Source organism: Tyto alba, unplaced genomic scaffold (genome assembly GCF_018691265.1).
Source record: "Tyto alba isolate M040663 unplaced genomic scaffold, T.alba_DEE_v4.0 Super-Scaffold_8, whole genome shotgun sequence".
In the NCBI taxonomy this organism is placed as follows: domain Eukaryota; kingdom Metazoa; phylum Chordata; class Aves; order Strigiformes; family Tytonidae; genus Tyto; species Tyto alba.
In genome coordinates, this window is record NW_024881329.1 from 5,034,662 (window position 1) to 5,050,744 (window position 16,083).

At 43.8% G+C, this 16,083-nt stretch overlaps 1 protein-coding gene and 1 long non-coding RNA gene across 4 annotated transcripts; one reads left to right on the plus strand and one right to left on the minus strand.

The window, feature by feature from the left end:
* Positions 1-940: 940 nt before the first annotated feature.
* LDHA (lactate dehydrogenase A) lies at positions 941-7,592 on the minus strand. 3 transcript variants are annotated; one of them, XM_032984872.2, is made up of 8 exons: positions 7,460-7,592; positions 5,830-5,967; positions 4,970-5,087; positions 4,054-4,227; positions 3,417-3,590; positions 2,504-2,621; positions 1,936-2,059; positions 941-1,757 (listed from the first exon to the last, which is right to left on the minus strand). In XM_032984872.2, exons 2-8 carry the CDS (start codon positions 5,953-5,955, stop codon positions 1,593-1,595), a joined length of 999 nt encoding a protein of 332 aa, XP_032840763.1. In that variant the 5' UTR covers positions 5,956-5,967; positions 7,460-7,592; the 3' UTR covers positions 941-1,592. The 3 variants fall into 3 exon arrangements, with proteins under 3 accessions (XP_032840763.1, XP_032840764.1, XP_032840765.1); XM_032984873.2 differs by having other exon boundaries at positions 5,830-5,964; positions 7,460-7,591; XM_032984874.2 differs by lacking the exon at positions 7,460-7,592 and adding an exon at positions 6,571-6,590 and having other exon boundaries at positions 5,830-5,964.
* On the plus strand, positions 6,683-11,681 carry LOC116959641. The gene is made up of 3 exons (XR_004405985.2): positions 6,683-6,765; positions 11,235-11,399; positions 11,529-11,681. It is a non-coding gene; the product is annotated as an uncharacterized LOC116959641 (long non-coding RNA).
* Positions 11,682-16,083: the final 4,402 nt, after the last annotated feature.

Below are 16,083 nucleotides of genomic sequence, written 5' to 3' on the forward strand. Positions count from 1 at the left end.
ATCTGAAGAGGTGGAAGTTTGTATTAAAAAGCTGGGTGAGACTTCAAGTCCCCCAAGATCATCTGAAAGTTTTGAAAATTATTTCATACCATCTTCCTGTCATCTGCATAAACCATGACCATTGGTAGTCACTGCTGCTCTCTGCTCTCTTCTCAGGTGCTGTTTTGGTCTTGTGGATAGAAGAGAAAGCAGTATGGTAGCTACAGCTTTTCCTGTTACTGAAGTTGCTTCATGAGCACTTTTAGAATAAGCTGAAATATTTTGTTCTGAGAAGTCTCAGCAGCTGCAGTCCATATTAAAAATCTACCCTGGACTTAATCAGGTGCTCTGTTTCCCTTCTTAAGCTACGTGTTGTGTCCTAGTGTTAGAAAGAGCTAAGAGTAAGGCCTTTCCCTCTTTATTCTAGTGAGTTATATTGTTTAAAAATATTGATGACAGAAGATGGTTAGTTCTTTATGTAACTTACTGTTGGCTTTGAGGAATAACTGGCCATTGTTTCTATGCATGGCTACTCTGCCAGAGGAGATGCTTTTCTGTGGTCGGCAGCAAGATGACTTTTATGGATGTCAAGTACTTGAGGGGGAGAGGTTTCTTCTTACATGCATTGTTGTGTGTACAGGTTAAGGAAGACGTCCTTTGGTGCATTGTTTCTTCACTCCCCTAACATAATGTTAATAGAGGCCTTTTCTGTGCACAAAGAAGGGAATCAAGTTTAACATCTGCATATTTAAATGCTTCTGTTACTGTTTCTTCATTCCTACCTCAAGCTCTTAGAAGTTCACTATATAAATAGCTGGAGCCTACACCGGAGTAGCTGCGCACATAACAATTACACAGGTGAGATTTGAGCTAGTGGGACTAAAGAAAAAGGTTTTATGTAGATGAGCTAACTGGAGCTCCAGTTGTACCCCCTATAAAGGAAAACAAGGGAGACAGAAAAAACAGTTTGTGGTTTATTTGATGTTGGAGCTGGTACTACAGCTGGACAGTCACTGTCTTGTTGCATACAGAAACCTTAACATTTTTTAAACATGCTCAGGAGACAAACTTACAGCTAGGCTGGTATCATACACAAAAATAAGGTTCTCTCAAAAAAGTACATGTAAAAATTCCAAAGCAGTGTTAGGAAAATACATTTGGACCTACCAACAGTGAAATATTTAAGCTATTCAGCTGGCAGAAAAGGTTGGTCAAGTGGCTTGACAATCCTTTAACTGCAAGAAAATAGTCTTTGGTTTCACATTGTGTAATATTTAGTTACTTATTGTTCTGAGCCAACATTAAACAAGATGAGGAAAAGGCAAAGGGTTGTCTAGGCAGTGCTGCTTTGAATGCTGGATTTCTGTTACACCACTTCACTGTACAAGACTGACTAGGGTATCTAGCTCTGGCTAAGAACATAGGTGTTTAGGGTTTTCTCTGTTCCGAGTAGTTTCCTAATGTTATCTTCAAGAAACTAATTTGTTCAGATTTGAGCTTTTTGTGTGTTCTAGTTGAGATACATACATTGAAAGTTCTGACCTACATGGAAAGTGCAATATAGGAGAAACCACTAAACCCGTTAAACCGCAGAGTGAACTGCTTGGGCAGATTTAAAACTGTAGTTCCTTCTGGATTCCCCACAGTGTATCTGCACTCTTCCTTAATTTGTCCTCTTCCTCAGGTTTTAGGATCATCTTCACTACATCAGTGATGCCGCTATTGCCCAGTACACAAGGAACACTTAGGAAGACATCATCTTTTATTCCATGCATGCCCTGAAAAGTAGGTAAGGATAGTTAGGCTAGAATTCACATATGTCTATGTATTTTATAGAATGTCTCATCAGGAAAACTGAAACTTAGATGAAATTAACTAGAAAATTATCACTATTCTTCAGAATTAAAGGTTTTTAGTTCTCAGTAAGACAAAAATTAGCAAAAAGGGGCTGCTCACCTTAACAATTGTAGAGATCGGGTGCACTCTTCTCAAATTCTTCATAATAGTTTCAGCTAGATCTGCCACAGAAAGGCCAATAGCCCATGATGTGTACCCCTTCAGTTTGATGACCTCATAGGCACTGCAGAGACAAAGTTAGTCATTAGAAAACAAGTACCCTCAACTGAAACATTTCAAGTTTGTAAGAAGGGCTTTTGGAGGTGCCTTGGTCAATTTGAAGACATCAGAAGCTTGACTGATTTCCTGACAGGACTGAAATGAATGAAGCAGTGAAGAATTCCACTTGCATTTTGCACTACTCCCTGCAGTTACACTGCAAACTTGGAAGTTAAAGCACTTCTCTAATTTAAAGTTCACTAACCATAAAAAGTTAACTCTGCCAAATCTACATTACTCCTTAAAATATTATTTCAAGTCCTATTATGTCTTCATAAATACCATAGTAGCCCAAAACAAATGTCAAGATGCAACCAGATACAGGTACCGCAGTTCAGAGGTACTGTAGCTCTTCACCATTGGTTCTCATGTTGGGGGAAAAAAAAAAAAAATAAAAATCAGTATTTACCTGTCTACCACCTGCTTGTGGACCTCCTTCCAGTGTTCCTTGTCTGCATCAGTTCCCATGTCTGGATGAAGAGCCTTCAGGGAGACGCCAGCAACATTCACTCCACTCCAGACAGGTACTGAGAGTTGCACATAGATTAATTATCTCACAGAAAAAAATTAGTTTTGTCCTCAAATTAACATTTAACACAAGATCTAGTTGGATTAATCTGCAACGTGTCACTATGACTTAGACAGGACTTTAAATACAGCATGACCTATAAGGCCCATCTAAATTGCAGGCTCCTGTCACAATGTTTGATTATATCTTTAGTAAAGCAAAAGACCTAGGCAACATGAACTAAAATTACAGTAACTGTATTTTGCAAAGGTTACTCTTAATAAGAACTTATTCTAAACGAGTCCTGTCAGGAAGCAGACAGTACTGCTCTGGTGCTGCTAGAGAAGTACAGGTTAAGGGAGGAGAAAGTTGCTCTTTCTCCTCCTGTTCTCTAGACTTGCCTCTGCACTTCAATTCCTATATATAGCTCTTGAAGTAATGACGAGATGCCAGTAAAGACAACTGAGCAACTACCAGTAGGTCTAGTGCAGCTCTTTGGGAGTCCCTTGCAGAGAACTTTACCCTCTTGCTGCTTCAGTTTGTTTTTTTTGGAGAGTTATGGAAACAACTTAGCCTAGAAATTTTTAGCCTCCTCATGTTACAGTAATGACCTTTTCCAAGCAGAGTAACTCAGGTCAAATATAGATCATCTAGGGTTACTCTATGCAGCAGAAGACTTAAAGCAGGACTTGCATTCTTAAGGTGCTTGCAGTGCAAAGGTTTTTAAGCAACATTTTGCTGTAGCTTTTGGAGAGGTTTCTTGCAAACAATCAGAAAAAGTTCTATGTAAAAGCCAGCCAGATTTCACCCTTACCACTGGAATCTCCGTGCTCTCCAACAATCCACCCATGACAGCTCAGGGGGTGGATGCCCAGTCTTTCTCCCATGAGGTGGCGGAAACGGGCAGAGTCCAGATTGCAGCCACTACCAATAACGCGGTGTTTAGGAAAGCCGCTGATCTTCCAGGCCACATAGGTCAAGATATCCACTGTAAGTAGAACAGGGAGGGTAAGTGCCCCTCATGAGCAGTCTGACAACTATGATTGTATCTTGTATTCATCTGTAAGGATTTTATGCTAGTTACATGGAATAGAGCATAAAGTAATGCCCATTGCCAGGCCCTGCAGTGAGATAACATAATGACTGCTTTAAAGGGAGAGCCGAGAGGCTGTTCATGCTATGCATGCAATTATCAGTGTCCCTTACTCTGTCCTATGCTAAAGATCACTTAAAAGGCAACTGAAGATCCTAGTTGGGGGCAATGTGGTTTATTTCTCAGAGGAGCAGCTTGCTGAATGCTGAGAGGGAAGATGACACTTCTTGTTATGTGTTTATATGGCATAAGTATTTTCTAAAAGCCCATGCTTGGTCATATTAGTCTAAGGCCACCTTAATGAAGAAAACACTATTCTCTAAGCCAAATCCTCTTATTAAAGCAACACAAGACAAACCTGGGTTTGAGACAATAAGCAGCTTGCAGTCAGGACTGTATTTAACAACATTGGGAATGATGAATTTGAAGATATTCACGTTGCGCTGGACCAAGTTAAGGCGGCTCTCTCCTTCTTGCTGACGGGCACCAGCAGTAACAATGACCAGCTTGGAGTGTGCAGTCACACTGTAATCTGCAGACAAAAGGTTGTGTCAAACTTGCTACACATGGTTCAGAACAGGAGTTCCCAGTTCCTTCTTGTATTGACATCTAAAATTCTCAAGTTTGAGGGTATGGAAATTCTCCTGGTAATTGTTACCCTAGATTTTGCTTCTATAGAAAGTTAAGTTTACTTTTAAGACTGTGGTTCACCAACACAAGTAGCAACTTTAAGGGCATGTCAAAAATCTCAGCATGTAGAATTGGGCAGTGGTATTACATACTTCTTGGGCAGAGATGGGTATGGGGTAGCTGTCGGGATAGCATCCAGCGCAAGTGCTGTGTAGACAAGGAAGAAGGTTCTGCCCTCATAACCTGCTACCTGTGGACACTGTATCGGCACATTAACTGAGGTACGAGATGTCTAACATTTCCCTAGTCAAGTTGCCACTAAACTTAAAGCTGTCAGACATGGCCCAGAAGTAAGCAGCACCACATTTAGGGGCTACCTGGCTGTGAAATAAAATTCTCAAAGGTGCAGGAGTACTGAGGAAATTCATCCTACTCTGAGCGATGAACTCTGCAAAAGAGGATTCCTAGTTGGACCGGCCTTAACAAGGTATATGAAAGTGAATGTCAGCTGAGCAGAAATTAAGTGGCCTTTCCTCCTAACAATTAAGATGACAGGCTAAGTGCTAGATTTGGATCACCAGTTTAAGATCTGGAGTGGCTATCTCCATCTGGAAATAACGGGCATGTTAGAGCCAACTACTTGCCTTTGCCAGAGACGATCTTTGGTGTTCTAAGGAAGAGGCTGCCATGCTGGAGATCTAGCATCTCTCCTCTGAGCTTGTCCTCCACAACATCAACAAGAGCAAGTTCATCAGTTAAGTCCTACAAGAAACCAAGATTAAATAGTAAGTTTATTGCTTCTTTGAGTGAAGTACCCAATTTGTAAACTGTGAAGTTACAAGTATTTTAAAAGCAGTGATCTGTTCAGGCAATTTTGCTCATCTGTATTACTTTACTTGTTCCCAAGCAGACTACTTAAATTAGTCTCCTGGGATATCCACTTTGAGTTAGTTTTGTATTTTTCATATCCACATTCTGTGTGGAATAGCTCTACAATTTAACATGACAAAGAAAAATAATAATTTGATAGCTGTTCATAAACAACCTATTCCTATTTTACAGTTACAAAAAGCAAGCCTGGTGTTGAAACACAACATTTTCAATATAATAATACAGTGCAGAGGACATGTCATCCAAAGTGTCTAAGACCACTTTTTCCAGTCTACACTGCAAAGGATTCCATCACAGTCTGCTTCAGACAAAATGACACAGTTCTTAGAAGGCATTCTGGAAGTTGTTCAAAGGTAAATGCAGCTCAAAATGATACATAGAGCATGTTCTGTCTGATACTTGGATAAACCTAGTTTACAAGAACTACAGCTATTTGTACTCTGCCAATAGCTTAAAGGTTGCTGCTTCACTTCAGGCCCAAAGAGAAGAACGGACAACCAAGTTCATTTTGTGTGCTAGCCTAATTAGTCTAATAAGGGAGATTACTTTTTGCCCCTCTTTTAGGCCACAGGTAGACACAACAGTGCTGCTTCAATTCAAGCTTCACACTTACCTTCATCAGGATGCTGATAGCACAGGCCATTCCAACTGCACCCACACCGACCACACTGATCTTATTGTGGGCATGACTCTGCTCCTGCTTGTGGACGTTGTGGATGAGCTGATCCTTGAGAGACATGGTGGTACACTGCTGCAAGGAAAGCAACAGATCATTTCTCTAGGCTTTGGAGCTTTTACTGACAGCAGAATATTTGTACCAAGCAAGACAGACTTTATTGCATGATGTTAAGAAAATGGATATAAATCACATGGCAGTACTGCCTGAATACAGCAGAGTGATTTAAAAAGTGCATTGTCATCAGTAATTCAGTATTAAGCTTGCTCTAGCTTTCCCTCAAATTCAGCCTGAGAACCACTGATTATGTAGCTGGGTGGCACTCCAGCAGCATTCGTACAGTGTTCTACATGATCATCCATATTACATTTAGGTAAAGGAAGCCATTTTAGTACTTCTAAGCACAACATGGTCTGGCAATCTCCATCGTACTGCCCTGAAAAACTGCTACTCTGTGCTCTGAAGAAAGCCCATCTTAAGCAAAGTCAATTTTATGGATTCGTTTTAAAGTGAAACTGCATAATTTTAAGATGTCTAGAGACTGGTGTTACCACCTCTCCCCCTCTCATTTTTTTTTAGCTACCAGCTTCGTGGCAGCCTGGTTATCTGGGTTCCAATCTGACAGCCACAGGTGTACTGAAATGCCATGATGATGATGATGAAGCATTGCTCTCTCACCCCAGGCTGCCTGCAGAAGCCAACACCGTGCTTTCCCAGGTGGTGCAGCACAGCTTCTGCTTTGCCTGAAGAGCCCGAGGCTGGGGCAGCCTCGCAGACGGATGCAAGTATAGGCACAGCATGATTCTAAAGTTAGTGCTGAGCAGGCGGCAACCGGTTGGGAGCAGGAATGGCCGGAAAGCGTCGGCAGAGCAGGTAGGGTGGGCGGGAAGGAGGGAAGGGAAGCCAGCAGTGCCCATATTTAGGAAAAGCTAACCAAGATGCGTCAGGTCTTCCTTTGCGGAAGCCTGCTGAAGCGTGGCCCGGTATGGCGCACGCTCTCTCCATGTGCCAAGGCCTCCCTTTGCACTGGGAAAACTTTAACGTGCACGTCTGGTGAGGTGCACCCACTCAAGCGTTCCTCAGTTATGCTTAATACTCAGAATCTTTGTTTTTAGAGCGCTATTCCTCTGAAAGAAGCAGGGGGACAGCCAGTAGCCGAGGCGGTATATTAATTAATGCTCCTCCCAGCACCTTCCCAACAGGCAGGTCCCCGAGGGCCGCTCCGCCCGTGAGGGGAAGCGAGTTAACGCACGCCGGCTAAAGGCGGGGAAGGTGAGGGGGAAGGAAGGGAAATGGCGGGGCAAAGCAGCACCCGGCAGTCTCGAGGAGGGTGCGGCGTGTGGAAATCACGCCGGTTGCACAAGGCCGCCGAGCAGGGCGTGGTGCCGGGCTGAAGGCCAGAGCCGGGCCCGGCAGCTCCTCAGGCCGGGGGGACTCGGCCGATTCCCCCCGGGGGCTGGCGGCCACCGACGCCCGCGTCCCCCCTTCCTGCACTGCACCGCACCGCATCGCGCACACGCACACACACCCCCCCCCAGCCTTAACTCGCCAAGGCGATCGCACCTACCGAGCCTCCTCACCCAAGCGCAGCAACTGTCTCGGCGGGGTGGGGAGGCGGCCGCCGCCTTAAGTAGGGGCCGGGCGGCTGACGTGCGGCGGGCGGGCCGCGGCGGTGGAGACGTGCCCGCCGACACGTCGGGGCGGAGGGAGGAGAGGAGAGGGGAGAAGTTGGGCCGGGCCCCTGCGGGAGCCGGGGGGGGGGGGGGCGGTTGGGCCCGCACGCTCGGCGCTGTGAGGGAAGCTGTGGTGGGCGGGGAGCAGCTCGGCCCCGGCCCCGTGAGCCGTTCAACGGGCTCGTCTCACGGCGGGGGCGGAGCGGGGCCGCCGGGCTGGGCTCGGGTGCCGTCGGGGGAGATCTCCCTCGTTAACCGCGGTGGGTGAATGATTGGAAACGTTAGCCCCCCCCCAAGGCAAGGAGGGTGCCCCGTGTGCGCACACCAGCGCTGGGGCCTGCAAAGGGCCGGCGCCAGAGAGTGAAGCGGGGCTGGCGGGGCTCCGGCCCCCGCCCCGGGGCAGCCAGCCCGGCGCTGCTGCTGCTCCGCACCGGCACAAGCCTGCGCGCCGGAGCCTCTCGTCTGGTGGCTAGAAACCTGCTTCCAATTTCCATCTCAATCTCGAGAGGTTGGGGGGTTCGTTACAAACATCCTTCCCTAGCGTTTTCTTCCCCTCTCCGTGTATTTACATACCCACTTCCCACTCATTTGTTAAGTTACATAAGCTAAACCGTTCCACCCTTGCATGATGCTAGCAGTGCTCTGGTCTTTGGGACATCCTTTAAGTGGGACTCTGTTTTTTCTCTTGGGAGAGGCTGCTGTATGGAGTGGTTCAGCCTTCTCAGTGATGCCCAGACAGGAATGCTAATGTTTCCCAGTCATTACTGGAAATACCATGACTGGACTCAGACTGGCCTTTTTCACAGTCACGCTGTCAGCTCCCTATCAGCCTGTGGTTCGTTAGTAAAGCTCAGTCCTTCTCCTTGTTACTTATTTGCTGCTAGGATACTATGAAAGAGTAAAAAATACTATTTCCCTGATGCCTGAAGTTTTAATTTTATACTATGCCACAGGGCTGTCCCACAAAATTGGCTTTTAGTAAACCCATGCTACCTTTTATCCCTTTATTCATTGAATTCCATGTTTGTAGTTAAATTTTCATTCACAAGTTTTCCTGAAGAACTGCACAGACATCAAAAGCACAGGCCCAAACCGCTTTCACCATGGCTCACTTCTTAAATGCATGCTGTTCTCTGGTCCTGTGGTAATGCCCCCAAGTCAGTACATTTACTTAAAATCTTTGCACTTGGATTTGTGATTTACTGTGGGTCAGGATTCTGGGACTGAGAATGTTTCTTCCAGTTGGAGCACAGTAGACACTGAGTTTTGCACGCCAGCTGGCTGTGTTCATTTATTATATTGTAGCTGTTTCTACCTTCTTCCTTTCCTCTTAGGCGTCTTGTCCTTACCCCATGGATTAACAGGTTCATCTTTAATGAAAATCAGGGAAGCATTCATTTAATCTTGTGTGAGTAGCTGGGTTACCTTTATTTTCCCATTCTTGGTTTACAGTGATCCTTTTTTCTTCCTTTTTTTTTTTTTTTTTTTAATTTCTTATACCTTTGTGTCATTTGGCTTAGTTTCCTTTTGGGATTCTAACTCTAGCTGATTTTTGGCAATATCTATTTGTGGCTTCTAGGATGTACTTGACTTCCTTCTGAGGTGCTTATCTTGACATGGCAGAAGGCCTTCCTTACTAATTAACCCCTTTGTCTTCTTCTACCCGTACCAGCCTTTCCATCTCTATTTTGCCTGGGATGTATTTTCTCTCTTCTAAACTTTCTAGTGTACCTCTTCATCACTAGAGTTAGACAATTTACAAATGAGCAGGTTGTCATGGAAGTCCTGATCTCTCCATGACCTCATCCCACTCACAGTGCATGCAAGCATAAAACATGCCCTTCGGTCATGCTAGACCAGAGCAGGTGGTGTGAAGATGGCTATATCTCATCACACCTAAGGCTTTTACTCACCTACCAAACTCTGCTTTACAACTGAAGGAATTTTCTGCAGCTGTTCAAGGCACGCTAAACACCTTGTCACAGACCATCCCAGCGACAGTCCCCTGCTGCAGTGGTGATCCAATGGGAATGGTAGCCCAAAGCCTCATCATTTATTTGACAGTCCATTGGCAAAACAATACAAACAAAAAACACAGATGAGAAAACATCTAAAAAATGCTTGAAACATTGAATAAGGAGATTTACATTAAATAAGCCAGAAAATTACAAAATTTTGGTTCTTATTATAAAGGCCAGCACTTCTGCCAGAGGAGGTTAAATATAATGACCTATTGGTTGCAAAACTAGATGTGCTTTGTCCCTTGCTGCTGCTTGAGGAATGAGTGATGCTTGTGAGATGTGCCATGTCAGAGGAGACTGGTAGCTAAGGCAGGGAAAGTGTGTGTAGGTGCTGAGTAGGCCTAATGCCGCATGAATGCAGAATAAAAGGAAAGCGTATAATGTAGGTCTGTCATTCTGCATTATGGTGGGTTCACTGGGCATCTTGTTCTATCAGAAGTCTCAAGGATGGATTAGGAAGTTTAGTTCTGCATCCCAGGAATCTGTATTTACAGTGGCTTTATATGAATGGGACTAAACATCTCATCCTGGGTTTGGGTTCCAGACATCTGGCAGGACAGGAAATGAACATTTGACAGGAATGAAGATGAAGAAATATTTTCTCCCTATACAAATTTTTACTTCTGGAGAGTTTAAATGTAAGATAAGAGGCTTTGAAGACAAGACTGGCTGGATAGATTAATGAGCATTTTTAAAATATGTAACTAATGCAGAGCAAGTGGTATTTTTCTACTGTTGTGGTGAGACCAAGGCTTCTAAGAGAAGAATGTTGGCATTGTAAGACTGTTCCTATCTTGTGGCTCAGACAAAATAAAATTAGACATGGTTTTCAGGGTGTGAGTTCCAATAAAATTTCACTTGCTTCTGTTTGTGTTTTTGCTATTGAGAACAGAACCAAGACCAAATCTCTGTTATTTATAACATAAGGCATTGGGTTATTCTTAGCTGTCTGGTGCCTGTCAGAAGTCCTACCCTTAGTGGAGTAGGCTAAAGCAAGCTAACCAGGATGTTTCAAAACCATCCTGGTCCCAACATGTCTTTGATGATGATAAGCAGAGCAGAAGACTTCTTTTGTTAAAAAATAGTGTCAGCTTTTAATATGCCAGTGTTAATTCACCTGGGTTGCAAAACTGAGAAGGCGGCTGGGACTGCCAAATTTTTCCTTTTATGTGTCCTTTGGGATCTTAGCAGCAGCAGTAGATGCTCAGGAGGAAAGGAGTCATCTGGTGTGACTGGCATTGATTTTCTGCCTCAGAGAGCTTCAATCAGAGAAGGCTCAGAACAACACAAACAGAATGGGGTGAGCAAATTAAGGGCATCTTTCTTGCACTTGGAAGATGGAGGCCAGCTCTGTTTTGATTTAAGTGATTGACTTTGATTGTAGGAATGGTGATGACTTTCCTCTCTTGTATACATAAGGAGTTTTATTTTTCCTGTTCTTTTTCCGCTGCCGCCTTTCATCGCAGTAGCGGGAGGTGGTGTTGATAGAGGGATGGGGATGTTTGAAATGTGACAGGGTCTCTCCAGGGAAGCTTGGCCCTTCCTCAGCCTGCCTTCTCTCTTTTCTATATCAGCTTTCACAGATTAAACATAAAAAATACAGAAATATAAATTGCTGAATGTGGAAATGTTTATATTTTTATTATAGGACTTAAAATCAGAGCCTTTCCACTGGCCGCAGGTAGCATTTGATCAGGCTTTGGTCAACAACAAATGATGCAACGTTCTTCTTACACAACATGTCTGTCTTTAATCTGTGAGATACCGATTAAACCTTTATCACAAAAATAAAGTCCAGAGACAGTTATACAAGGTGAGTTCCATGTGTGTGTCCCACTATTTCCAATAAATCACAAAGTGTTAGTGAATTTCTCTCCATTTTGCTAATATGCAAGAGGTTTTACACGGTGATGTTTCATTTCTACATTTGCTGTTTGCTCAGGTCCTGGCTCACAACAGACTAAGTCAAATCTGATGGTGCTGGTGGGATGAATAACGACACCAAACCAAGACCTGCACATATTTGCTGTATGAGCTACAGCTCAGCTAGGAGGTTAGCAGTAACCCAAAGCCACCATTGATGCTGTCCGGCCCTGGAAAGGTCAGTGGAATCTCTGGACCTGAGATTTGAGGTCTAATTTGCCCATAAAAATCAGAAGTGTTATTCCCAGCACAATAAGCCCTGCTTTTGCTCCGCAAAGCTCAAGGGATTTGCTTTTGTATGATGTCTGTGGGTGAGGGAGAGACCTGTCACTAGACATAGCTACATCATGTTCCAGTCTTGTCTTACCCTTGGATTTATTTTGCGACCTGAACAACTTCCTCCAGCTTTAATGGCTTAATTTCTCCTTTGTAAAATGGGAATGGTCTTTATCTACCTGCCTGATGGTGGTACTGTAGGGATTAGTTAATTATGAAACACTTCAGATTCATAAAGCAAAATTAAAGTGATGGAGGTTCTTTACCTAAACCAGAGAGGCCTGGACTGCAAAATGGAGTAGCTTGGTGCCAGAAGTTTTTTATACTCCGCTAAATTGTCAACATCAGAAAAACCCCCAGAGCCAGAATTCTTGAAATTCCAAAATACTTATCAGGGTATGGTACAGGAAGCTGCTTCACTCCATAAAAATTTGTATTTTGTGTTCTTCAGATGTGGATAGTATAGCCACATCAAACCATTTGAACTGATCTAAGAAAACTGAAAGCTAAAAGCAGAGTTTCACCTCGGCTTGCACTAATGGGTATCTCTGCATATAACTGATTAGCCATGGTCCACACACCTCCAGGTCCCTCTCCTGGAATGCTCCATGCATGCACATTACTGTGAGGACACCAGCATTGCAAAGCTCCCGGGCTCTTGCTGCTTCACACCCTCCTTTGCTTTGCACTGTCATTGTGTGGAGCGGGAGGGGCTGGCTGATGCAATTCTCATTTCCGGGTATTAATACATATCTGTTTCTACAACCTATTTTAAAATGTGCACTAGGGTAATATATATGGAGACCTGTGTAAAAAAATGTCAATTTAAAGATCCCATACTTCCACAATGCCTTTTTGTCAGACTTACGGGTTTGATTGCAAACTGTTTTCCAGCTGACGTGTTTCAATATGCAGAACTTCCAAGTTACACTAGTTTTTCTTTTGCCCTTAAAAGGTTGGTTATGTTTACAAGTACAACGGCAGTGGATTATGCATTCAGTATAAACTAGATAAAACTGTATTTCTTGCAATGATTTTCTCCATACAAGCTAAAGAAAACTGTATTTCTCTCAGTAGCTTCCTAACATCATGCTAGATTGCTGGACTAAGCCGAATGCATGATTTTGTCTTGCTTCTAAGGAAATTAATTTACTCATGGAAGCATGAGTCACTGTGCAGGATTTGCCAAGCCAAACCCATTCCCTTGATGCAACTCTGAATACTTACTCATTCACTGAGGAACTGCAGGAAATGGGATGCTCAGCTCAATCACACGGGCAGAGATGGAAAGGCATGCCGGTGGGCAGGGGCCACTATTCAGTCTTGGCACAACAAAGTCACAGAGATCTCAGCCAGTTCAGTACCTGCCTCCTGGTGACTGTCAGGAAGAGTGTAATCATTAATACATCCTTATTACTGCCTTCTAAACTGGCAGCAGCAGAACCATTACTGTTATCTAACTTGTTCCTGAGTGCCTGGCAGGTTGCAGTAAGCGGAGACTTTCTATAAATTACAGTAAGGAGCTGGAGGGTTATGAGAGGAAGGTTGTGAGCTGCTGCTGCTTGCCAATTTGAGAGGGCAGGCAGGCTCAGCAGCAAAAGGTCAGCGGCATGTCCCTGCGATTCCATCTGGAGCAGAGACCCCCTCCTGCCCTTATTTTAATATTCTTATTAATTATGCAGCTGTCAGTTTTGATTTACCCAGGATCCCTTCTCAGCCCATCACATTTAATGACACAATATTGTCTCCCCTACAGAGGGAGATACTTTTCTAGCATTTCAGACCTTACATATCTGGTTGACCCTCTGTGTATTCAAATTGATAGGAAGTTATGTATTCTCTTCCATCCAAAAATCACTGTGGCCAAACTTTCATTTCTGTGAATCAAAATTCCAAATTACATTGCCGGAAACTCAGCATCCTATGGTTGAGAAGTTACTGGGCTGTATGACGACTGTAGAAAGCTGAAAATACATTCAACATTACAGGCACATGGACTTGGTGGAGCAACTTCCTACCCTGCCTACTCTACAGAAACAGTGCACAAGAAAGGTGTGAATTCACCCCTTCATCTCTTTCATCCCTTTATGAGATGGGAGCGTCACGGTTGGGACTCTGCAAAAGGAAGCTCTCACTTTAGCAGCATAAAGTTACAGGGTCAAGGAGGCCCTAGACACTGAAAATAGTTTGGTCTGTGTTTTCACAAAGGACACACTTCAGCATGCAGGATACCTCTCCTCAAGGCTCTCACTGAGGACATCAGTCCTATAAAGCATAACTTGTACAGCTCCTTACATCTTCTGGAGCTTTGAACATACGGGTTAATTTCTGTAGCTCTTTGTGGGTCCTGGTGAATAAAACCCAGTTCTGTGCCTGGAGTGGAGTGGGAAGGCCAGAGATCAAGAGGTAACTATAGTCTGTTTTTTTCAGTCTCCTTTTAGAGTCTGGATGCCACAACAGCCTCAGTCTGTCCCACGTTTTGGTGTTCTCAGATAATGCCCAGTGGATATGGAAAATGTGTGTGCCTACAGATGACTGTAATAAACAATTATCCATTCCTTGGAGAAGGAACATTTTTTTAATTTGCAGTTCAACAAACTTAGCAATAAAGTAGAAGCAAACAGCCAGCTGCTTCCATTTCAGTCCCACACTTGGGCCACACCTGAGGCTCTTTAAAAGAGCTGCAGCTGGGCTGGCTCAGACCTAGGATAGCGGTCCTGAGAGGTGACTTTGGCTTGTGTTAGGGTTGAATTCTTCTGCTGTTCTCAGATGGGGAAGGTAGCTTGACTGTTTCTGCACAGTGTACTCTTTTAGATCTTTGTTTCTGTGGTGGTGGTTGTTGGCATCTCTGTGGGTGAATACAGAGGCCTGGGGGAATACACATGGCTGTGAAAGGCAGGTACTGTCCTGAGAGGTTACCAGGCAGAGTTTTAAAATACTGTTTGTATTAATGTGTACTGCTGCAGTGGACTTGGGGCTATCCCCCAGGGGAAAGCTGTGGCCTTCTCTCTGCAAAAGTTCTGCTCCCTGGGCTTTTAAATTTTGTTATGTTTGATTTTATTTTACAAGCAGAAGGTAGCCAAGGGAAAGAAAGACACACACCATTTCTTTAATGACTAAGTTATCTTAGCTTGTACTGTTAGGGATTTATACCATCATCTAGATGTGCTGTAGCTGTATGTTGGCCACTGTGGGCATTCAGTGACTTACACTTTCCCCAGGCTTGTGGGTTGGTGCTGGAGACCTCATTCTATTCATAACAAAGCTAGATGTGAGCCCTATGGTCACAAGTGGGTTCAAAGTGTGGCTTGGCAGGAAGAGGGGGGTGACTTCTTTTCAAGAAATAGTTTTTTTTTCTGGTCTTAATTTTCTTCCTTTCTTAAGTGCCCATGTTTCACCCATGAAATTCGATACACTGTGCTATGACTCAGTACCAAAGGTCTAAACTGTGTCAGTGATTCCCAAGGAAAAGTGGATAGAGAGAGGAGCAGCCTGCATTGCTGACATGCAGTAGTCTTTTTGACTCAGCTTCATTATGCAGCCATAGTGAAATCATGAATATATGTCAAGCAGGTACCAAGCTGAACATCTGAGTTGGGAGCAGAGCTTCACAGCACAGGCATTGTACAGACACACAGCAGCTCCTCAGCAAAGAGCTCATCAACTAAAGAGGCAGAACAAAACAGGGAAGTGAAAGTGGAAGCAGAGTAAGGCAGAATGATTACCAAATATGGTGCTTGTCTTAGTATGCTGTGTTTTTCAAGAACATTACACAAATACTGACCCTTATCTCTATCAATTAATTCAATTTACTTATTGACACTCAGATCTTAAATAGAAAATGAAAAGTTGCTGCTTACCTATGGTCTGCCAATTAATCATTTTCACAGTGCTATGCTAAGTGTGGAGTTTCTGTCTGGTGGACGCTATTTCCTGTATTTGGATGAAATTGCACAAATGTTTAGCAAACATTTGCAGGGCATGGCCTTGTTTCGCAAATTATGGTGAGTCTTGTTTAAGCAGTTGGATGCTACCAAAGGGAACAAGCATCTGACTTTTAGCTCCTATAGGGGAATCCTGATACTCGCAGAGTCTGTTGATTCTCTAGCTTGGGCCTTATAGCAAGAGGAACAGCATGCCTGTGACCTGGATGGTAAATGGAAGGTGCACTCTCACTGGCTGTCTCCAACCTTGTGTTGTTTTTCTCATAACTTCATCCAAATTCATTTGTATCAGTAGACTCTGTGCAATTCTGGCCTTAAGAGGCAATATCTCAGTGCAGGTACCCTTTTAAAAGA

What these genes read in the sequence shown, in the direction of transcription:
- LDHA (XM_032984872.2), bottom strand. Translation starts at nt 5,955, where the DNA reads ATGTCTCTCAAGGATCAGCTCATCCACAACGTCCACAAGCAGGAGCAG. An exon ending in AGAGCACGGAGATTCCAGTG is followed by an intron (nt 2,622 to 3,416) that starts GTAAGGGTGAAA and finishes TGCAACTCTCAG; the next exon opens with TACCTGTCTGGAGTGGAGTG. An exon ending in CGATCTCTACAATTGTTAAG is followed by an intron (nt 1,758 to 1,935) that starts GTGAGCAGCCCC and finishes CCTACTTTTCAG; the next exon opens with GGCATGCATGGAATAAAAGA.